Here is a 24404-nt window from a genome sequence, read left to right as displayed (position 1 = left end):
TTTGAAGCTGATGCATTGTATAATTCCTTACACGACCAGATGGATTTTTAATGCTATAGTTAATGCTGTTTTTATTTTCTTGTGGAGGGCCACAGCTTTTTAAACATAGCTGGATACCATATAATGGGTAGATGAAAAGGAGACCTAAACAATTAATGCCAGAACACTGGTAAATGGAATCTCTCTCTCTTTCCTTTTTTTTTTTAACTTCTCCAAACATTTTGGATTTTCTCAAGGAAAAATTCTGAAAGAAAGGGGGAGGAAGGAAGGAACAGTGTGAAAGGAAGGGAGGGAGGGAGAAAAAGAAGAAAGAGGAAAGAAAGAAAGAGAAAGAAAGAAAGAAAGAAAGAAAGAAAGAAAGAAAGAAAGAAAGAAAGAAAGAAAGAAAGAAAGAAAGAAAGAGAAAGAAACAAGCTAAAAATGTAGAGAGAACTGTACTGAGTCAGAAAGAAAGATTTCTGATGTCCCTTTTCTGTTTCCCACAAGGAAGCTCAATGACTGAGCCAGCAGGAAGTCAATACTCCCACTGCTTTTTTGCATACTCTTGGTCATTCAGTTTCTCTATTTAGGTAAGGAAATATGTTTAAAATGATGACATAATGAAACACAGGTTGTCTAGTATCCAATAAAATCCTTTTTGTTCATTATTGTGGTTATATAAACAGAATCTTGAGTTTCAGAGTATGTGTAACATTTTTCACAAAAAAGATATGAGAAACAATATGACTGATCCAATAACTTGTTGTTCAGAGAGAAAACAATGGAAATATTAAGACTAGTAAATGTTGGCATTGTAATAGGAATGGATTTATGTTTCTGTGAGTAAGTATGTCTTTAACTGGATCAGAAGAAAAATTATACATTCCAACATGATTTAATGTAATTTTATAATTCAGATAAAAATATAAATAGCTTTCATTTACCTAAGCAAGTTTAATTTATGTCAGTTCAAGAGAGTTGCAAATTTTGTGTGGCACTTTGGGACTACTCTTTAAAAGTGAGCAGCATCAAGATCTGTTTGGAATGGAGGTCAAAAATTAAAAAAAAAACATTTTTTTTAACCCATATTACCACACTCTGCAACATGAAAAAAAGAGGCTAAAATTTTGGGCACCAACTAGTCAGGGGAAGCCCTGGGGTTTCCAAAGGCAGGCCACATTCCTTGCAATCTTTCCCAATTAAGAAGCTCCCATACTTTTTTCTGGCTGATCCAATAAACTTCACATATTTTGAAAAAGCCTTTGACTTTTTCAAAATATGAAGCTTTTGAGAAGCTTCTAAGCAAAATTAATACATTTGGGCCATACACTCTTTTTATAGAAAGGCTAGCCAGCTTACAAATGGGAAACAGCAGAAAAATTATCAAATTTTCAAATTGGAGGTAATTCAAAATAGGGTTCCCCAAGGATCAAACACCTATTATTTGTTCATAAATTACTTGGAGTTTTGAGGTAAACAGGAAGTTACAGAGAGGTAAATTAACAAAGAGATTGAAGAATGATCTCTTGAGTCTGAATGAAAGAGCTTCAGGATAGTAAATACAATTAGACGTAACCAACAACATGGCAGTTAGATGTAAGCAAATACACTTATGATGTCCAATGTTCCCAAAGTCCAAATCTCCTAAAGTGCACTATTTTACTAAGTGTACTGAAGAGCCCAAAAAATTGCAAATGCTCTTCCCTCCCTCCAAATGTTTAGAAATCAAAATGATTAGGTAACCTGAGCAATTTGTCCATAATGAAAGATTATGGTAACTTGGGCGTTTTAGATTCAGCTAACAGTGGCTAAGCAGGACATGATAGATGTATGTATACTCCTTATGTACATGTGCGTATACCATATGTGGAAGTAATCCTCACTTACCAACCACAATTGGGATAGTTGACTCTGTTGCTAAGAGACACAGTTGCTAAATGAAAAATCATGACTGTGCTGGACTTACAACTGTGTCTATCATTGAAGCAAATCCCCACAATAGTTAAGCAAGATACCATGTGATATGACTTGAAATTTCACTTCCATATTCTGCATTAATTCTGTTTGGTGGAAGTCAGTTGTGAAACTCTTACCATAAATGTGAAGATTGATCCCAAAGCTTTTTTTCCCAACCGTCATACCTGTGAATGGGTGGCAAGCAAGGCAGTTGGTAAGTGAGAAGTATCTGTACCAAGTAGTTATGCCTTTGCATCATGTTGTTTACATGCATTATTGAACATTATATATTTATCTAAGTTTCTAAGTTTAAAATTAGGATAAAAGATAGAAAGTTTGGAATAACGATACAGACTTCAACATTACAGAAAAGCTTATGGATATACAGTTTGTCTGCTTTTTAAGTATGCAAGAAGATTGTGATAGATATGCTGATTTAGGAGGCAAATAAAGTTTTTCTTTTCATAATTACTACCTTGTAGGGGAGATGGAGGCATAGAAATTAAATAAATAAGCAAACAAGCAAATAAATAAATAACCCATAGTTAAAATATGTAATTTGCTACTGACAGATAAGGCAATGGCTATCATCTTAGATACTTTTAAAAAGAAACTGAAGACATTAATAGAAGATCATGCTCTCAGGTGTCCATTTTGATAGCTGTTTATTCAGAGTTATGGATAGAATACCATAAATGCCAATTGCATGTATCTCTTTTGCTACCGGTATTGTATGACATTGAAAGCTGTTCTAGTGTGTCCTTAGCTTGATGCAGCAGGGTCTTATGTAAGTTCCATAGTCACCATATAGCATGTGACTGGCAGTTGAAATCCAATTCAATGGATAACAATAGATTTAGGAAGTCTAAACTATGGCTCTTCAGAATGTAGTGTCATGAAATTGGTACTGTTTAACTGTCCAATTTTGTATTTTTGTTTGCCTTTGTATTGATGAACTGCATAACTAATTAAACCAATTATATTTATAATGGTAAACATACCTTAACTGGATATTTGGTAAACATACCTTAGCTGGATATTTCTATTAGAATGGCGCACTTTATTAATTTTACGGAATGATGGTGACATCTTTATCTGATCTAGAAGAGTTATAGCTGTGAAAGCTGAATCATCAGAAAGGCCAAACAAAGAAAAATCAATGTCTGTGAATTGTGGTACTGAAGAAAAGAGTTAAGAATACCTCAGACTGCAAGAAGAACAATAATTCAAATCACTTAAATGAAGTAAATCCAGACTGTTCCCTAGGAGTACAAACTATGAATTTAAAACGTAAATAATTTGGACACAAAGTGGATAGGCAAGAGTCATCAGAAAATAAAATCTTGATTTTGAAGGCAATTGCTATAGAAGACCAGGTGGTTAGATAATGTCAGTGGTGACACAAGCATTAGCTTACAAGACCTCTAAGAAGCAGTTACAAACAGTCCTGGGGAGATGTTGTTCACCAGGTCATGAGAAGTAACTCAATAGTGCCAATGTTGTTGAAAATAGTAATTAATCTAGCCACAAGAAATTATTCAGAGGTGTGAAGTTGCTATAATTTACATTATAATTATGCAGTGAAAATTATATAATGTTTGTTTATGTATTTGAAAAAAATTACATGGCCACCTATAATTTGTGTTGTTGTGTGGAAAATAGGCAAGCGTATTGAGTATGTTTGACAACTTGAGTTTTTATACATACATACACACACACACACACACACACACACACACACACACACACACACACAAATCTTACATTATAAAATAACGTGGTTTCATTGCAAATAAGCAGAAAGGAAAAAAGTACCCTCCTAATATTTAAAACTGTATTTCTAATGAGAAGGCTCTACTTTTTTTTTTTCTGTTATATAATTTCTGAAATCTGAGTTTTATTTTAAAAATATGAAATTCATTCATGAAACTAAAGAAAAGAGTGTTTTCTTGAATTAAATATGCTTCTCTTTGAAAATGCTCCATTGAGATCCATTTTTCCTTCTTGCCCGGGTACTTACTGCATATAAATTTTGCACCTTCTTTCTCACTACAATCTATTTATCTTGCTTCCCTTCCATTTTGTTATAATATTTTTTGTGGAGTTAGTGTTAAGTCAGATGGTCAGAATTCTGCAAAGAAGCCTCATGCCCTTTAATCATGTTTACTTTTTCTCTGAAAACCACATATGGTACAATAAGTGAACAAATAAGTACTTAAGTAAATAAATAAATTCAGACTTCAAATAAAGCTTTGAAGTCATTAAATTATTTCATTTCACCAGATTTTTGCATCAAATTGGTCAACTATCTAGAAAGGCGGGAGAAGTAGGTGTGGATGTGTATGAGAGAAAGAGAGAAAGTGAAAGTATAAATAAGCAGTATGTTTGTTGCCAAACTTGAACCCCAATACAATTATAAGTTTATTTTTTGAATGGGTTTTATACATTCATTTAATCATTTTATGGAGTTACAATATCATAATTTTTGAGACTTCAATGCCAGACCTTTTCACATAATGCAGTGATAACTTTGCTGTAAAAACCAGATGATTGCAATGCAAACCCAAGTGAATCTATAACCATGCAAAATAAATGCAAAGGAAATAACAACCACTTATTCTATCCAAAAGTGATTGAATTCTCAAATGTCAGACTATTTCAACTTCTTCATTTTCAATTACTTTGTGTATTCTGTGGTCCCACCAGTTCTTGCTTGCAGGCAAGTAGCATTTCTTACAGACATTCCAATGCACCATTGTTGCTACTTTATCATACAATTGTGCATATTCGTGTGATTGTGCAGCAGTTAACTAGGTGTCCCACTATTTGTTCAGCGTTTACTTTGTATGTATTTATTTTTACTATGGCTCATATACATAATATTATAATATACTCATACATTATACAGTATGTTCCTCGAAAGGGTGTTTTGAAAACTTGCCTCTATGTAGCACATGTGTGCGTGAATGATGAAAACTTTGCTTCCCTCTACTGATGAATAGATCTATTGTATATGTGAGATTATGAGTATGTAATCTGAAAGATATTGATCTGTGGGGGAAAAACTTTACTTTTCATTCATTTTTCCTCCATAGCAACTGATCAGTGTCATGTTTACAGCAATACTAAGTATCGCCTTCTTCTTCTGCAGCTTCAAAAACTCTCATAAACAGTCTGCTACGGCATCCTTCTCAGATTCCAGATGGAGTTTTAGCCAATCAGGTCTATCAGGTATTTATCATAGTCATCCTTTTTTAATGACAATGCTGTTCTCTGCCTAGAAGAGAAAGAATTTTTAAAACCTTATTTAATTGCTGGCATCATTATTATCTTACATGGAGGTCAACAGTGCATAAATAGCAATGCGGTATTTGTGAAGAGGGTATATTACTGTCTTATATTATTTTTACAGACACACTATTTCTTACAGAATAAAAAAAAGAAGCGAATTTTGTTTTCTGTTGTTCCTTGCAAAAAGCTTTTGCTTCAAAAAAAAATTTCAGAAGAAAAAAGTATTTTTTACAATTTTATTAATTATAATAGACCTACATATATCCATCTTCCTACCGCTATTTTTATTTGTCTGCAGTGCATTGTGAATGACTATTGTTATGGACCATTGGTGGATTGCATCAAACAGTATCCTTTCTCATAAAATTTTAGGTGCACAGTTGATGAGTTTAGGCTTTGTGGAGATATGTCTAGCTGTAACCTGACATAAAGTTCTGCTTCGCAAAACACATATCATGTGCCTCTGTTTTACATTCAATCAGCCACAAGGGGATCACTGCAGACTCTGTCTCTTACATTGTTTAACTAATGTCAGATATGCCATATGAAAATTGTCAGTTCAGTAGATATACATTTCCTTTGCTTAGATAAAATCCTCTTGCTGTTGATCACATGGAATACACAATCTTGTATTAAATTATTCATTGTCATAAGTTGCAAATTTTATAAGACGTAATAGCTTCTTTGCATTTCCCATGGAAACTGTGATTCAAAATCTAAGACCAAGAAAATTTGACTTACCACTGTTTTGTCACAATGAAAAAAGGATAACATATAAAAATGATCATAAGTGGAATTAAGTGTATTCATAGATGCGTAGACTACTTGTAATTCTGTTCAAATTAATTACATGCACAACCTTTCTGGAAGGTTGTTCTCCTTCATTTCTCTCAACCACTGAACATTCTAGAAAACCTTGCTGTTTAAAGAATGAAAATGTTACTCCTATACAACAGCGTTTAAAAGTTAATAGTTAAGCAAATTAGCATAAAACTTGTAACTTATTCCACGAGACAAATAGACAGAATATGTTCAAATCATCTACTTTGTATAGTGTTTACAATTATAAAAATGAGAGGGAATCTTAATCTAAAGACGTCGTAATTAAAACATACAGAATTAATTGAGTTTTGCTCAAAATGGATATATTTTGTGCATTTTCTTAAATCACCTTCCTACCCATTTTATTTCTTTTTCATTTTTAGTGGGTTGAAGTGTATATTACGTAATTAATTAAATTAAATTAAATTAAATTAAATTAAATTAAATTAAGTATATTAATTTAGAATAAACATTAATTTAATATTATTTTTCCAAAAAGATACTGGTTTATAACAGCACACCTCACCATAATTTAGAACCACAGTAAAAGTTAAAAAAAAATTATAACAACAAAGCTTGATGAAATAAACAGATTTATTTTTGCCTGTTCTTTTTACTTTTTTAAGGAACCTAATTTCTGTCTTCACTCAATGAATTATTTTTTTATTGAATTAATTGTTTGAAACATTTCAGTTAGGGATTCTTTTCTGTACCAGCCTACAAAAATTCAAGTCACTGGGACATCTGCTCATCCAAATTGCTGCATAATATGCAGCATTTGGCTGTTCCTAACAGATGGAAATAACTAGTGCATGCTGCAGGACAACTATGCTTAATTTTTTTTCACTGCTATCAGTGTTTTTATAATTCTGTATTACTAAAGGAGTTTTCACTATCCAGTATATTGAACAGGCTAAGTAGCAATGTGACATCAGATCCACCATCTAATATTTTTCTTCAGTAAACCTCTGCTTTACACCTAGTTTTGTATATTTTGATATATTTTTTAGATAATATTTGATATTTTTAGATAATATTTGATATTTTTAGACAATATTTGATAATTTTTTGGAAAATATTTGAAGTTTGCCCATGCTTTGGGAGAAGTAACAGGCAGCTTCTAGGGTACAGACATAGTCTTACTGCTGTGCCTCCAAGAAAACGAATTATAGCACAATCTTTTATGTGCTAAAAGCTTCTATGGTTTTGTCTTGACAATGTATAGTAGTAATATATTTAAACATTCAATTCCTTGATGTCATGATAGATCCAGACCTATCAGACTAATCACAAAATAAATACATTTTTGATAGATTTAGGACCCTAGTCACTGTATAAATCCCACCACATATTTCACACATACTGTGCATACCAAGTTTCTGGGCAGAGTTTCTTTGGGGAATGAAAAATGATTTTGGTAAGCCTATCTTTGTTCCAAACCATAGTTAATACAGGCAATAAGATGAGATCATTGTCTGCTAAATATGTATCATAAAACATTGACATAGTAGTGTTTTTATATTGTAATCTATATCATAGATAATTAGATATTGGCTATAAAATTGGATCAAAGAAGTGGCCCTATGTAGGCTGCAACCTAGAAATAGATAAGGGGTATGGTTATTGAGAACCAGACTTCTGCTAAACCATATTTACTATAAGGTATTGATTGCAATATACGCCATGGTTAATTTCAGATCAGATTTCATTGCACATCAAGGAAAAAATTAGAAATAATTAATGTAAAGTTTTTAAAAAGTGGTTGACCATTGGTTACTAAACAATTAATGATTTCTAACTGTTTATGAAAGATTATTTTAAAATATTTATTGCTGAATTAGTTGTTAATTTTAAAGCATACAAAATCATTTAAAACCAATCTAAAGTTAAGGTTTTTAAAGTATAATGTCTTCTAAGGATTGCATATTGATTTTAAATACAACTATCTAATTATATATGCATGGGCTAAAGTATGAAGTCAACCTCTTTGAATTGCCAAGAGACTGTTTTTCAGTAACAGTTTAGATATTTACGGGAAACGAGGCTGCTGAATTGAACGAGCACAGACTGGCTTGTGAAGTTATTAACAAGTTTTGTTCCATGGTCAGAGCCATACATCAATAACAGGTATTACTGTAGACTAAATCTAAGCTTTTTGTTCACACTGTATTATACATACTGTTTGTAGAATTTATTTTATATTTTTGCTATTAGTCATCTTCCTTATTTGATTCTGTCATTCTAGCACACTTTGATGTGCTACATCAATTTTTCATAGTGCGATATATCCCATGACTTACAAAAATTCAAACTGTGTAGTTTTTACCAGACAGATAACAATAACAACATTAATATGCAATGTAGTTATTTAAATTGTAGAAAAAGTATAATAAATTCATAATTATTGAATATTTTTAAAACTTGGAAGAATAATAGAGTAAAAAGATGCATCCTCTTTCATCATTAATAATAATACCATATTTGCTATCTATTATATCTTAATTATAAATGTATGTCCTGCATGTATCTATTTTATGGCATAACAAAAATCTCATACAAATTGATTCAGTCTCTTGTGTTAATGCGCAATAAATAGCTAGAAGACCAGGGAGATCTCTTAAAACAATAAACCTATTTAGAAGTTTGAGATCTTGCTAAGGGTAACTATTTATAAAATGACTATCTTATTGGATATGAACAATCATATAACATCCATTTTCCACAACTCAAATTAGGCTCACTCTAGAGCAGGGGTATCAAACTCGCAGCCCATGGGATGGATCCATCACACACTCATGCCCGGTTTAGCGAAGGGGGAAAAGTCATGATACATCAAATGACGCCACCATGATGACACAAGTTTGACACCCCTGCTCTAGAGGTACTAGTAGATCTGGGCTGCAAAGATTCAAACAATCACAAAGTGTTAGCAAAAAGTTATATAACATGCAAACAGAATTTTAACCATATTTTTTCAGTTCAGATCTAGTGCCTCTTACTTTCCCACCCAATTTCCTTTTGTTTCAGGAAGTCAGTTGTTGCTCTCTTTGTTCTGGACAAGTAAATATGTCAAGCAAAGCACTAGGTTTTAGCCTCTCATTGGTTTATTTAAAAAGATCAATATTTATAGCGGCTGACATCTTTCCTCATAGCAGGCTGGCTTTTCATTTTTTGAAAAATATAAAACTACCATAGAAAAAACAGAAATCATTTATGGAGGGTGTCTGATAGGGACCAATTTGCCTACCCAAAACAAAGTAAGTAGAGCATTAACTAAAGACTTACGAACTTTCAAAGTAATATCTATTTATATGAATTATCCAGATTCCAAGAATAATGTATCAAATATTTTACCTTCTCTACTAGATTTACTTTTCTCATAATTCATTAAATTGTGCAGGAAAACCAACAAGCATAGTTAATGACTCTGTTGAAAATTCTTGAAATTTTCTAGCTTTTTTTCCCAGAAAAAAAAAGTCCACTTTTAAAGTCATTAATGCAAGATATCTTGAAATTAGTTCTTCAAAATAAAGGACACACAAAGGCAATTATGATGAAATGATTGCAAACAAGTTGGAATAATTCTCTTCAAATTCTGAATAAAGATTATTTATCATATTTCATTTCTGACAGTCTAAAAAAGTTTATTTTGTTTACATCCTATCTTATCTTTCTTCAAGAAACTTTATGAAGTAGTTTTTTTACTCTCGTAGCAATTCCTTGAGGAAAAGTTGAATTTAAAAATGGGTGTGGAACAAAGACACCATATTATTTTTGAATTTTTAAAAAATTATTCTAGCATTAATTAACTATATAATATTGATTAGAGATATCTCACTGCTTCATAATTTTAAAGACTCACCAGTCTGACTGAAAATGTATAGAAGATTATGTCATAACAGACCTTAATAGTCTGATTCCATTCCTTCCTCCAATATTTTTAATTTTCTTGTTTGTAGACTGACAATTGGTTATTAAAATGCAAAGTTAATTGTTATATTTTAGTAGCCAGGCCTCCATTCTAGATTACTATAGTCTACCACAAAGAGCTATACCATTTTGAAGTCAAGTTTTATATAAAATTGGGGAACATATTTCTTTAATGAAAAACTATCAGTGCAATTGGATATGAGCATGAAGTCTTACTGCAAGAAATGCTTCTGGAGAGAAATATATCATTTTTAGGTAAGCTTTTATATTATAATATAATACCTAAATGTTGGAAATCTCAGTAATTGTTTCCAAAAAAGTCTCTACAGATATCCTGTATATTAAGTAGTAAAGAGAGACTAAGAAATGATTGATGCAGTGCATGTTATCTTTTATTGATTTAGACCTGAGCAGGAACTCAGTTATCTAATACCTTATACTGCATGTGCACAAGCAAGTAATTAATATTTTATAGAATAAGTAGCTGGGAAAAATGCTTTAATATCAGTTGTTGTATTACTTTTGGTGTCATGAGATATTAGCCATAGCCTAGGTCTTAGGAGACTTAGAAGGAAGTATAAGAAATATTAGTTTTATAATGCTACATGTATTAAATCTCTACAAGAGGAATTCACTAGTTTCTTTAGAAGTTTATTTCCTTTTTTACAGTATATTAAACCTTGCTGCATTGTATTGTTAGTCAGAATTATATTAAATGATAACATATGGAAGGAGAGTATTACAGTTAACACTTCCATGCATTGGTCATTGTTTAAAGGACTATTTGTCTTAAAGCATGATATGTTTCTCATTATTCAAAACTGTTATGTGGAATGATAACATCTCAGTATGAAAAAGTATATTTTAATCATGAAGGCTTTGAAGCAAAAGTTTAAATACAACCAAAACCCAAATGATGGAAAAACTATTTTAAAGCAAAAATGCCTAATTACAGCAGCTGTGATCAACTCTGTTTCTTAGATTCTGAAATAACAAGATTAAGAATATTAGGATAAAATGAGAATAACTATGAGATACTAATAGCAGGACCGAAGCAAAAAGCAGCAGTTACATCTCTACATGATTACTTTATAACAATTATTTTTTTTATTATTTGTGTAGGAGACATGACATCTATTCCTTAAATGTATTCTTACGATTTTCTAATAAAGACAGAAACCAAGTTTGATTTAAATAAATTTCTTCAGTCAAATTGTTAAGGATAACTTATACTGTTAGATAAATTATATAGCAAAACATGCAATTCTGTCCAAAAATAAACATATTCATTCTGAATTCATTTAATTAATGTTATGGGCTTACTAATCACATGCATTAAGAAATATATCCTTTTAGTTACTTTATTGTTTACTACAAAGAATGCAAGATGATATTTTAATGTTGAACTACAATAAAGAAAAGATTAAGCCAGTTAGGTCATTCCATCCATGCCTTAAGCATTCAGGAAAATACATGGTTCCAATTAGTTTATCCTTGGTGAAATAATGAAAATTAGCAAGCCATTTAAATAAGATGAATTCTTCCTCACAAACCACTCAGTGAAATATATTTTAAAGCCTCTGGATGTTTCAGCTAGAGAAACTATTCGATGACACAACAACCTTTCAGAATTGATTCCAATAATATACCAAATACATTTTTCAAAACACTTTTAGGATTTCCTTGTATTCCATGATACCCTAGATCTAAGTAGACTAAGTAGAACAGGCAGATAAAAACTGCCCAGATTCTTTCTTTTCTATGTCTTTAGTGATCAGTAAAAAGAAAAAGAAATATTTTGCCATTGTTTCTATCAAATAATATTGACAAGAATCTTACCAAATTGAGCCAGAATTTCAGAAGATGGATGTAGATTCATTGATAAGATGCCGTATACTACACATTTTTCCATTCACAATAACCCTTTGATTTATACCTATTGAGTAGAAGATGTGGGGTGTGGGGACAGAAATTGTGAGGGAATATACAATTTTGGAAAGTCAGCCTCTTAAAATTCCCTTCTATCAGTGCAATGCTTGATATCATACTAAGAACTCTGGGATGACATCTGTATCTATGTTGTATAATAATTTTTCAGTGTATACTGCAATATTAATTTCTAGTGAAAATCTAGATTGAGATAAAGGTATAATGTCTTTATTGCAGAAACACTAGCAGTTTCTTAAAGGTATTTGCAGGAGCTTCAGTCAAGTAAAATATTTCTTTATTTTGAACATTTTTCAGAAACAAAGTACAATATGACAGGTTGAATTAATGATGTCTATAATGAAGGCATAAAAATGCAGAGATGGCAAAGAAGCATTTTTAGATTCATGCTTCAGGTTTACCAAGGAGGTTCATTTCAACTGACACAGCATTGCATGCATTAGAAGGATATGTATGAGTGCATTAGTAATTCTTGTACCTTTGTTCAAAAGAGAATTAATTATTCTTCCTATCAGCTAATAGAGTAATACTATTGTTTATATCATCTATTCTCTCTATAGCTGAAGATCAGTTACGTGCAAAGGGTTATGACAAAACACCAGACTTCATATTAGAAGTGCCAATTGGTAAGTCCATAATGCTTTTTGTTTTTCTAATTGAGTTGTTTATTAAATGCTAGCAATCTTAATAGAATTATTCCAGATATGTTTTAATCATAATGTTGAAGTTATGCACAGTAATGGAACCATTAAGAATTTATTATGGGAAGTGATCTGTTTGAATGCAATCAGTTGTACATAATAAATTAGACCCTTATTCATGAACAAACTGATTACATATTTTGTCACTAAAATATCTAGATTTCTTTGTTAGATAAGAAAAATATTTTAAGATTTCAGTGTCAAGATAGTCTTCAACCAAATTGTTGGATTTCCTGCAAAAACAATGTCCAAATATAATAATATACAATATATTCATTTTATTTAATACAATTTATATAGCTGCTCATCTCACAGAAAGCTACTCTGAGTGGTGCAGAACAATCCAGTAAAATAGTAAAAGTATAAAACAGTTATTATCCAAATCATTATATAATAATTTTTAAAAATTACATTTATCATCATGGTGCTAATGATAGACTGCATAACAGAAGCCAAAAAACTCCCTTAACTGGTAGTTAGATCAAAAACACCTAGCTATATTCCACTTACCAAAAATTCTCGTATTTCTCCATGGTGATTCATTGGGCCATACTCTTACATACAGAAGAGAATTCCAAAGCTAATAGAAATGTATGTAGGTACTGACAATCTATAAGGTTACTGCAAGAGTAACCCTAGGCAGTGTACAGATGGTAAGAAAACAGAAAAATAATAAAACAATTTCTGAATCTCCAGAAACAATAATATAACGCAAGCTTGAGGTTGAAAAATCATTCCTCCACTGGTCAAAAAAGACTACAGTTCAGTATAACTAAACACAGGACTCATTTAAGCTAGCCCAAATGCCTGCGGAGTCCAGTAGTGTCAAAACCTATTCAAACCTCTGAAGGGATGTTGTTCCACAGGGCAGAAGCTGTAGACCGAAAAGGAATGACTGACTCCTAGATCCCGTAAGATGGTATGCTAGGTGGGATCAGAACATATCAACCCAGCTTATTTTGATGGGGAAAACAGAAACAACAGAAGATAAGTGATCTTATAGATAATTTGGCCTTGTGCTACATAGGTCTTTACAGATGATAAATTGGACCTGTTGCCAGCATAGCTTGGTGAACAGAGGTGCTACATGAAGGTTTTAAAAAATGCCCAAAGCTGTCAAGTTTTTTTAAGGGGCAAAGTCTTTTTTAAAGGCATTACATTATATATATAAATTAGTCCAACTCAGCTTTCTTGCAGGTTCTTATTTTCTGCTTGCTTATTTATTACATTTATATATATATTTCCTTTAAGAATCTGAGGCCAATGTTTATAGTTCTCCCACACTCGTTTTTTGTGAAAAAAAATCTTGTGACAGTTTAAATTTAGGTTTCCCTGGCCATATATTAATGCAGTGACATTATTGGTTCCAATATGATTTGCCCGAAAATGTGTATCATCTTCTAGAATCATCTCTGCAATTTCTAGATTGTCATCTGAGATTTGCAATACAGTTTCTAACATCATGATAGTCTTGCAATGAGGAAAACAGTTGCAGAATAAATAAATACTTAAACAGTTATAAATTAATCAATGTGATAAAGTAATCAGCATGTCATAAAAACAAGTAATAAATGATGTAGTCATTCTCTGTAGAAAAGGAGCAGTTATAGTGTACAGCTTCATTATCTAAACTCTAATCATCTTGATTTTCCACCAAAACATTTTTGTATAAAATGTAATTCTATGCAACTGCAACAGAAAAACACTTCAAAAAAGAAAGAGGAAGGAAGGCAAGAAGGAAGAAAAGAAGAGAAAACATTCTGTCAAGTGCTTATTTCAGTATATCTTGCTACTTATTTTCTGGAGTTCCCATTTGTTAGTTATGATGCAATTGTTATACCGTATCCCTTGGCTTTTTGCTCTGAATATCTTTTATGCCTATTTCTAAAGGTCCTGTGATTCTTGAGCCACAAACTTATTTTTCACAGTTCCATGTCTCATATCATATCAGTGGAAGGCTTTTTCAGACTTGATTACTATAAGAAAGGAAATTTGCATAACAGCTAAGGAAAGAAGATGTAACTGTCCAGACCATGACTCTTAACTGGAACAGGAAAAAGAGCATTCTCTCCTCCCACTTGCTTCACCTGCCTCCTCCGCCCCTCTTTTTTTGTCTTCTGCATACAGCTGTTTCTGAACTACCCATCTTCTCCTATTCATTTCTGTCTTTAAACCTACCTGTTTCTCTTTTTCTCTCCTCCAGCCTCTTAGTTCTATAGCAATAGCATTTAGACTTACATACTGCTTCACAGTGTTTTCCAGCCCTCTCTAAGCAGTTTACAGTGTATTGCCCCCAACAATCTGGGTCCTCATTTTACTAACCTTGGAAGGCTGAGTCAATCTTGACCCCTGCAGTACTGCATTCTAACCACTGCACCACCACGACTCTATCTTCTTCCTTGATCTTAGTCGCTGAAGATTTCATCTTCCTTATATTTTTCTCTCCAGATTTCCTTTCAAACCCCTTTCTTGGTAAAATATTTCATTATTTTTTAAAGTGAACTCAATTCATGACATCAGGGTTAATTGAATGGAAAATGGAGAATTGTTTAAAAATCTCAAATTACCATGAATAACTTTTTGTTTTCTTTTTAGCTGTAGAAGGCCACATCATTCATTGGATTGAAAGCAAAGCCTCTTTTGGTGATGAATGCAGCCATCAAGCATACTTAAATGACCAGTTTTGGAGCTATTGGAACAGGTATATCTTCATTTTTATGAGCTATAGGCATATATAACTTTGGCATTATTGTCAATATTAGTACATTATGCTTGTTTGTTTCGTCTTGCCAGACAAAATTTGCTATAATTACTATACTCTGGTTAGCACTAGATTATAGAGCCAAATGTAACCCATGTTTGAAAACATAAAAGGAATTAACAGATTTCTAAATGTAAGCTTACAGTTGGACCATGAGAAGTTGTTGCTTTTTTGCATAATGTTGAATAAGGCTATTGGTCCTTCTAGCACATCACCATCTAAACTGGATAGCACCATATCTTCAATTTCTCCACCAACTGCTGAAATTTGAGATCCTGACAGATTAGGAGTAGAGAAATTACAGGTTGAACATGGATGCTCTCAACTTTTGATATGTTATTTAGTTTGATATTTTTACTTCTTATTTTATACATTTACAAGAGGAATGTGCAACACATCAAATTTTGAAGGGGTCATGGGCATGCACATTGCAATCTGTTAACTCCTCCTTAAGGATCTGTGTCTTTACTAAAACTCAAGTGGTTACATCATCCTAGGAATATATACATTTGCTGGAAGCACTAAGATTTTGCAACACAGTGTTTTGGAATGGGTGTGAGAACATTGTTGCTTTTTCTTTACCTCTGATACATAGTTTCTTGGGATTGTATAGTTATAGCTGTAAAGAAAAGATTCAACTTCTTCAAAAATACACCAACAACATACTTATCCACACTCTATCCCAAATAACTTCTGCTAAAAATGCATAGTTGTATAGGTTAATACACAGTGTCAGTGGTGCATGATAATGTAACTCACTGTAGTCAAATTCCCTTGCAAAATTGCCCATTTTGATATTCTGTATTAAAAAACAAATTCATTTCTGTAATCAAACATCTTACTATGCAGCAACTACATTGTTACAAAAAGCTTACAATATATAAAGTTGTATTCAGTTGTATCCCTGTGTGTACATCAATTTAGAGTGTCTTACATCATATATTTAGTGAGAACCTGAAGAAAGATAGTTTGCAACATTTTAGGAATGCACAAACAAAATCACTGACATTGTTATTAGACAATTCCTCATAATGACAGGAGCACTTCTTCTGTATTCTGATTATAAATAACAAGTTTTCTATCTACTGAAATCTATTTTTAATGATCAATTAGATGTCTTTAATACTTCTGAATATATACTTTTGAAAGAAAAAAGTACTGCAGTACTTTAGTATTCTGAATTGTCTGAATGTTCATTTAAAATCCATAAGAGTTTTTATAAAAAGATCTCATGAAGTATGATACTAAATGTGCATATTCTGAAGAAAATTATTTAAAGTGCAATTACAACATGCTAATGTTAGAATACTTTCAATATTCTTTTGAATAAAGGTGAATTGTTACATAGTATATCCGTGATGGTGAACCTATGGCACACATGCCACTTGTGAACCATTTGTGCTGGCACACGAATCACAGGCAAATTTACTTCACTGCACATGTGCGCACCTCCCAGCTGATTTGCGGCCCATTTGAGGCCTTTTTCGGCCTCCTAGAAGCTTGGAAAAATCCTCTGCAAGGCTTTTCAGGACGAATAGGTCCGTTTCATCACTTCCTGTAATACCAGAAGTGATGAAACGGGCCTATTATTCATCCTGAAAACCCTTGCCGAGGCTTTTTGCAAGCCTCTGGGAGGCTGAAAAAGGCCTCAAACCAGCCAAAAAATCAGCTGTGATGCACAGTGCAGGTAAGGGGTGGCGTGGAGGGGGAAAGTGCTCGCATATGCGGAGGGCGTGGAGGGGCGCACATTGCATTCTGGGTACTGGTACATGAGTGCATGCATGCTAACGCGCACATAATTTTTGGCACAGGAGCCCAAAAAGGTTAGCCACCACTGTAGTCTACCTAGTTATACAATTTCAACTTTCAGTGATGCCTTGCAAACTAACTTTATAATCACTAAGTAAGATTAGGATTAGACTGGATTGCATCTAATAAAAATACTATTTTTCTGCATGAATATACATAAAATCTCATCTTCAGTATTGAAGATGAAATTCCTATGTATCATATCAGAGACATAAGCACAAATTGATTCAAGAGACTGAGTTAACCTAGTGAATAACGGAGTAATAATGTTATAGTTGATTGATTAACTGAAGGTTAAATTGTGTGGACATTCTAGAGAAGAAAGATGTCCTTTTTATCACAGTGGCTACAATTAGCATTTTGCGGTTTTAAAATATAGTCTTAACAGACTTAATAGAAACCATGGGAGTTATATTTGTCAAGTACCTAAGAGATCTATTCATTCATACCCAGTATCCACAAAGACCTGAAAGGTCATTTTTCTTCCCACAGTGTGATGGTTTGTTGACATATTTTGACATACTGGCATTGTACTAAAACATTTTGATCTTGCTTCAACACTTAGGGGTTGAGGACTGGTTAACCTATCCACTACTTGTGGAAATTCATAAATTATTTCTATTATCTCTGTAACATGCAGGTGCCTATTATAAAATTAGTGATTTTAGAAATTGGGCTGGGATAAATTTAGAATTTGTGTATTATTTCATGAAAATATCAGGGTGGAGGAAAAAATATTGAATCTTCCCAATAGCAAATGATTGCAATATTCCCAAAGAAAGTTTATAATCCAAAACATTTATGGTGGAGGTTCTGTCTATTGTCTTTGTGAAAATACACTTGCTCTTTGTTTAAAATGTATGTTAGTATTATAGTTTCCTTAAACATTTAATTTAATGTATAATACATGTAATAAGTTGCCCAGTTGTGTGTCTGCAGTCCAGATTATTTGGGGAAGACTGTTCTTTTGAACATGTATGATGACACATTATTTCTTTTTTATATTTCTAAAATAGTGTTCACTGCTTCCAATAACAAATTAAATAATCTGAAATGATATTTGAGTCTTTGAAACCAAATGGCACCATTTGCTTCAGTTGTAATAATGTTACAACAAATCAACAATAATGTTTGTTCATTTAATAATATTAAATCAACAAAATGTGTAATTAAGATTACATTGGCCAATGAATATTATTTTCAGGTTTTTTTCATAAATATGCTCATTTTTTCCTATTTATAGAATAGAGCTTGCCTATCTTTCCCTTTTGGGCTTTATAATTTTTACACTGGCTCCTGTTGTATTGTCCACCTCAGTTTCAAATTGAGGTTTCACTGCTTTGTATTACATTGTCCTTACTCAGATCTGGTAATAGTAGATATAGCTATTATAACTGCTGAAGCCAGTTTGCCTTCAATATGGCATAATCATCTCACCACTGAGATGGCCTTTAGCAAAATGGGCAGCATGCAAGTTTGATACATAAATTGCTGTATAAATACCTAGGTGCACAGGACAATTGTGCATCACAATATTGGTTTCATCCTGCTACAACATACACTGTTTCAGGTTCTGTGCAGCGGCAAAGATAGAAGGGAGATATGCAAGTTAGGGGAAGAGAGGCGCTCTCAGCAGTCATAAATGTGGGCAGGCTGCCCAGTGCCTGAATTTTGATCACATGGCTGCAGGGGCACAGCAACTGATGTAACTTTCAGGACTAATTTTAACTACCGTTATTTTAGCATTTTTCTAACTTCAAATAGCTGCTAAATAGATGCTTGCTAAGTAAGGATGACCTGTAATATCTGTAGCAAACGCTAAGTATACAGGTTTACCACCATAAATCCATAAATAATTGGGGATTTTAGAAATAAAATGCACATAAATAATCCGGGTAACAATTTATTAGGAACAAAATAGTGTACTATTTAAAAGCCTGTGATATGATACATGTTATATTCAATGTCTAATTTGTTAAATTAATAAGGTTAATTGTCTTAAATTAAAATAAAAGTTCACTTGTTCATAAGTGTCGGTAAGCAATAAGCTAATAAAAGGTGTAGCATTTCTAATTAATTTAATTTACATCATAGAGATTAAGTGTAAAATTCAGATAGCAATTCCATTACCGTACAGTAGTTATTCAGACCTGTATTTGTATCTGCCAAATTTAAGTTAATTAGGAATGTTGATGCTGTTTGTTTTTTCTGTCACAAAGCTCATCTTTAAAAAAAGGCTAGACACTTTCCCTCTCCCAACATTTATCATCTAAATAATAGTCTCCCCAAGATGGCAGCCACATAATAAACTCTTTTCAGTGGAGTGATGGGTAATGAAGCTTGCTTGTGAAGCCAGCGAAAAATGTTGTCTAGTCAAGTGCATGAATATGATAGCTGGAGAATCAGTGGACTTTCTCAGTCATCAATCTTTTTAGAGCTTCTTCTACATCTGAATATTTTGATAGATGATCAAATAATTGAGTTATCTATCTTTCTAACTATAAGAGTTGCATAAAAATTATTCTCACATAGTACTGAATATTAAACTATATTGCACGTCTGCTAATTTTTTTTTTAAAAAAGTACCCAAGTGCTGAAGGAATTTTAAAACATCTCTTTTCCTTTTAAATTAACAAATTAAATGTTTGCATTTTTTTTTTTATAAGAGAATCGAAAACACAGAATCTTGGACTAGATGGAAAACAAATAAAATGAAGATATGACTAGTACATCAAATAATATATAAAGTGTTTGTAAAATGTCTTTGTGACTAATGAGCAGTTCTTTCAGATTTTGTTTCACATTTGGACATTTTTTCCTTGCAAGGAATAAGGAGACCATCCGACAGACTAAGTTTAAATGATATCCAATCAGGACATAGCTTTAAATATTATTTAACTCAATATCATTATCAATAGCTATCTAAAAGAGGAAGGTCTGGAACTCTGGAGACAACGTCTTAGTTTCTTTGTTTTCAGTCACATCCTTTAAGATTTAAGGGTGGCGATGGGGAGACAGTGAATCATTTGTTCATTTGCCTAATTTGCATAAACCTGTAATAGTAACAGGGGAGGTTGGTTCAAATTAGAAAAAGTGCTTAAGAATTTAATATAAATTAAACACTTTCAATAAAATTCAACTTAGATATAGTCACCAAAATTACTGTGACTCAGATTAGTGAGGTTTTAAGCCCCATTAGTTTCCATGAATCTATTCTCAACACAAAAAACAATTGAATTCTATAGGTGTCTCCTGTGAGTATATCAAATTGACTTGGATATATTGACAACTGCAAAAAAGGAATTGCTGAGAGTCATTAGGTTCTTTTTCTTCATGCTCCACTAAATACTTTCTGATGCAATGTTAATGTCACTTTTTAGTGAGACTACTTTAATGAATCTGATAAGCAGCTGCCAATGCAAGGACAAGGGGGGGATGTCTCCAAAACAGATCTTTGGATCAGCTATCAAATATGTAATCCTATAACAGAGTCTATCTAGCAGTAGAATGAAAGCTGCTAATAAAATGAAAGCCACTGATGAACCCGATTCCTACTTTTTGTGAATGCACAAATACACACTAAAATTGTTCTAGAAGGTCAGAAACTTATCTGAAGAATATTTGAGAGTAGGGAAGCAGAAAAGCAGAGAACAAAGGGAGATGTCATTGTATGTTTGAAGGCCATTTGTGTAAATTTAAATGCAGAAAAAAAACATCTTTTCTATGTATAGTTACTTTGTTTAGATGTTATTTAACTCTCTATGTTTAATTTTTTATATATATTATGAACATTTCAATTCACAGATGCATATAAAGCGGATTTGGAATCTTTTGTTCTTTTAGAAGGGGAATAGTAAAACATCTGTGTTCCCTTCTGGATTGTTTGGTTAGCATAGAATCATCCATCACTGGTCTTTGATATAGCAACCAAGAAATCATATGTTTTGTTTTAAAGGATAAATATTCTGTTGTCATGAATACTTATAAGGTTCTCTAAATTTACATCAGAATTCTAGTTATATAACTTCTTTCCTGTGTGAAATTATTAGTGAAATTAAAAAGGTTATTGAGGATAGATTTAGACAATGACATTAAAAGAGTATGCTAGCTGGAATGCAAAAAATATGAAAAATAATCATTGCCATTCTTTTCAATGATTTGTAAATTATTAGAAAGAGGCAATATGTCACAGGAAGATCTCTGTAGATATTCATATTTGTGAAGTCTGAGTCTGTCTTTACATTTCATTATTTAAATCAGGTGCATTAGTTCATTTCAAAACTAATCCTATCTAAAATAGGAAGTTTCCACACAAAATCTTCAAATTGACCAACATTATTGAAGACAATACCACCTTAAATTTGAGGACTGCTTTACTGTCTCAGTTATTCCATTGACTCTATTTATGTCAGTATGTATAAGTTTATCTTATATTTTTAAATGTAAAAAACACAATAAAAAGAAAGTGTCTCAAAATTTATGTATGCCTTTTTTAATTAGATTTGGAATTACAGATGCTAAAATAGGTAAGATTTTCTAGTAAGAATCATTTCCTACAATAATTTTGTAAAGATTCAAGATTACACAAATAATAGCATAATCAGTTATTTCTGACATCATATGGGAATCATAGTTTTTATATTGTTTTCCTACATTGCTTTTTTCAGGTATAAATGTACTTTATTCATTGTTATTACCATTTTTACTGTTACATTACTCCATTTCCACATAGATTTTTAGAGGGTGTGTATTAGATGTTTCCTTTTAAAACTTTAAAAAAATGCTGATTTGCAATATTATGTAACTTCTATTTTTAGAAAGGAAAGTGTACAACCTATTAATAAACTTACAATTTTAATTACAGACCATCATATTGCTGTTATCAAATTCTTTCTAATATTCTAATAGTCTTGCTTAATATTTATTAATGATTAAAAACAGAATTGAAAATAAAATAATAAAAAGGAGATCCCAAATTAACACATTTGTTTGAATTCCACAACTTTTATGTGGAAGTTGAGGGTTTTTGTTGTTGTTTGTTTGTGCACTGAGAGTGCCTATGAGTTCTGGGGACCTGAATCTTTACTTGAATAAAGACAATGATGACAGTGAATTTCTGTCCAGAGTTAATCAGCTGCAGAATTTGTAAACTGCACGTATGTCAGAGTTGAAAATGTTAGCACTCTGGTAGAAGCTTGAAAAGGTTAGATCTGATAAAAGCCATCAGCAGTTAAAGAAAGTGATTTATGGGACTGTAATGACACAAAATGCCTCATTTATCACTACTATATGGATAGGTTAAGGTTTCAGTGTCATACTTTTAAAACTTGACCACTTAAAATTGTCAAAATATATCCTTAATTGCCCATCACGCATTATATTTTCAATTTCCTCTCTAGATTTTTAAATTTTTTATCTCAAACTACTACTGAGCTTGTCACATGGCTTTATTTCACTTTATCACAAGGTAATCCTTTTTGAAAAGTGCACTGCTAATTAAAAACCAAATCTATTATATATTTTATTATACAAAAATACTTGAATACAACTTTAAGTACATTAAAGTTTTTATAATGTAAGACTTGGAAATTCAAATTAAATAAACTATATAGTAAGTATACTTTAATATTTTTCATTGATTTAATCCTTAAATTAGTAGAGATAGTAACTGTTGTAGTATTTAATACCAAATCATTACTTTACTATACAAATATCAGTTTTATGGTATAAACTTATTTAAGTTTACAAAAAAATTCCAATACTTTTCATTACCACAAACAGCTAAATATGAGCCAGAAGTGTGCAGCAGCTAATGCAATCTTAAGTTGCATTAACAGAGGGATAAAATTAAGATCAAGTGAGGTACTAATACTACTCTATAAAGCCTTAGTAAGACCACTCCTAGAGTACTGCATCCAGTTTTGATTACTACACTATAAAAAAGTTGTTGAGATCTAGAAAAATTACATAGAAGAGCAACCAGGATGATTAGGGGATTGGAGACTAAAACATATGAAAAATGGTTACAGGAACTGGGCTTGGCTAGTCTAGTAAAGAGAAGGACCAGGGGAAACATGACAGCAGTCTTCCAATATTTGAGGGTCTGCCACAGAGAGGAAGGGGTCAAGCTATTTTCTAAAGCACCCAAAGGCCAGACAAAGAATAATGGATGGAAACTGAATAAGGAGAGATTTAACCTGGAAATTATGTGAAACTTTCTGACAGTGAGAAAAATCAACCGATGGAATAGCTTGCCCTTGGAAGTTGTGGGAGCACCATCACTTGAGACTTTCAAGAAGAGATTGGACTCCCATCTGTCAGAAATGGTGTAGGGTCTCCTGCTTGGGGATTGGATTAGGTGACCTACAAGGTCCCTTCCAACTCTGATTATCTGTTGTTATCTGTTTACCTCAGGGATGGGATCCGACTGGTATAACTACTGGTTCTGTCTATTAGCATCGTGCACGCATGCGCGAGTTGCGCGAGTGCAATTTACAACCTGCTGAGCTGCCCGGACAGCTGAGCAGTACTGCATGCAAGTACGCAGCGGTTGGAAAGGCCCTTTTTTCCTGCTTTTTCAACTGCAGCTGTGTCACGCAAAGCAGCTGGAGATGGAAAAGCAGGAAATAAAGATCAGGTAAGAGCCCAGGCGGGCAGGTGGGCCACAACAGCAGCAGACATAAAACTATGTCTGCTGTTCTTCGGAGCAACCGGTTCTACAGAGGTGGACAGAACCAGTAGAAACCCACCCCTGGTTTACCTCTATTTAATTTTTCATTAAAAATTATTCTGCACAACCTCAATTTTCCTGCTTGAATATAAACAGAAATAGAAGCATTTATTATAACTACTTCATTTTAACTCTTTAAAATATTTATATTTGAAAAGGGAGATATGTATGTAATTCTTATTTGTTTAAATTAAACTTTGATCCTAATTCAGAGAACATTTTCCTTAACATCTTAGTCTAGTTTCTATCTCTTCCATGTAGAGATTGGCTAAATACAATGAAGGTTTCTACAGACAGAAACACGGCTGGGTCATGGGTTCACTGGTGTCCCGCATTGTACCTGGCTACAGTGGGGGACGCCGGTGAACCCATCGCACAACCATGTTTCAGTCTATAGAAATCTTCATTCATAAAATATACAAGTCACATTGAGCCTAAAATTGACATTTCAGTCTTTCTAAATAATTAGTTTTTAATT

General features: G+C 32.5%; 1 protein-coding gene across 2 annotated transcripts in view; it reads left to right on the top strand.

Annotated features, from left to right (window-relative positions):
* Positions 1 to 24404, top strand: part of CDIN1 (CDAN1 interacting nuclease 1) — a 141669-nt gene that overhangs the window by 75980 nt on the left and 41285 nt on the right. The window contains exons 6-10 of one of the 2 annotated variants that reach the window (XM_087951755.1): positions 5087 to 5166; positions 5348 to 5574; positions 10166 to 10233; positions 12486 to 12551; positions 15222 to 15327. In XM_087951755.1, coding sequence (XP_087807881.1) covers positions 5087 to 5166; positions 5348 to 5574; positions 10166 to 10233; positions 12486 to 12551; positions 15222 to 15327 — 547 coding nt within the window. The remainder of the gene's footprint in view (positions 1 to 5086; positions 5167 to 5347; positions 5575 to 10165; positions 10234 to 12485; positions 12552 to 15221; positions 15328 to 24404) is intronic. The other variant, XM_026664540.2, reaches the window with a different exon arrangement.

Source organism: Notechis scutatus, chromosome 1, assembly GCF_049901735.1.
Source record: "Notechis scutatus isolate UNSWTSFEM ecotype Mainland chromosome 1, rNotScu1.2, whole genome shotgun sequence".
Taxonomy (NCBI): domain Eukaryota; kingdom Metazoa; phylum Chordata; class Lepidosauria; order Squamata; family Elapidae; genus Notechis; species Notechis scutatus.
This window is presented reverse-complemented; position numbering and strand designations above follow the sequence as displayed.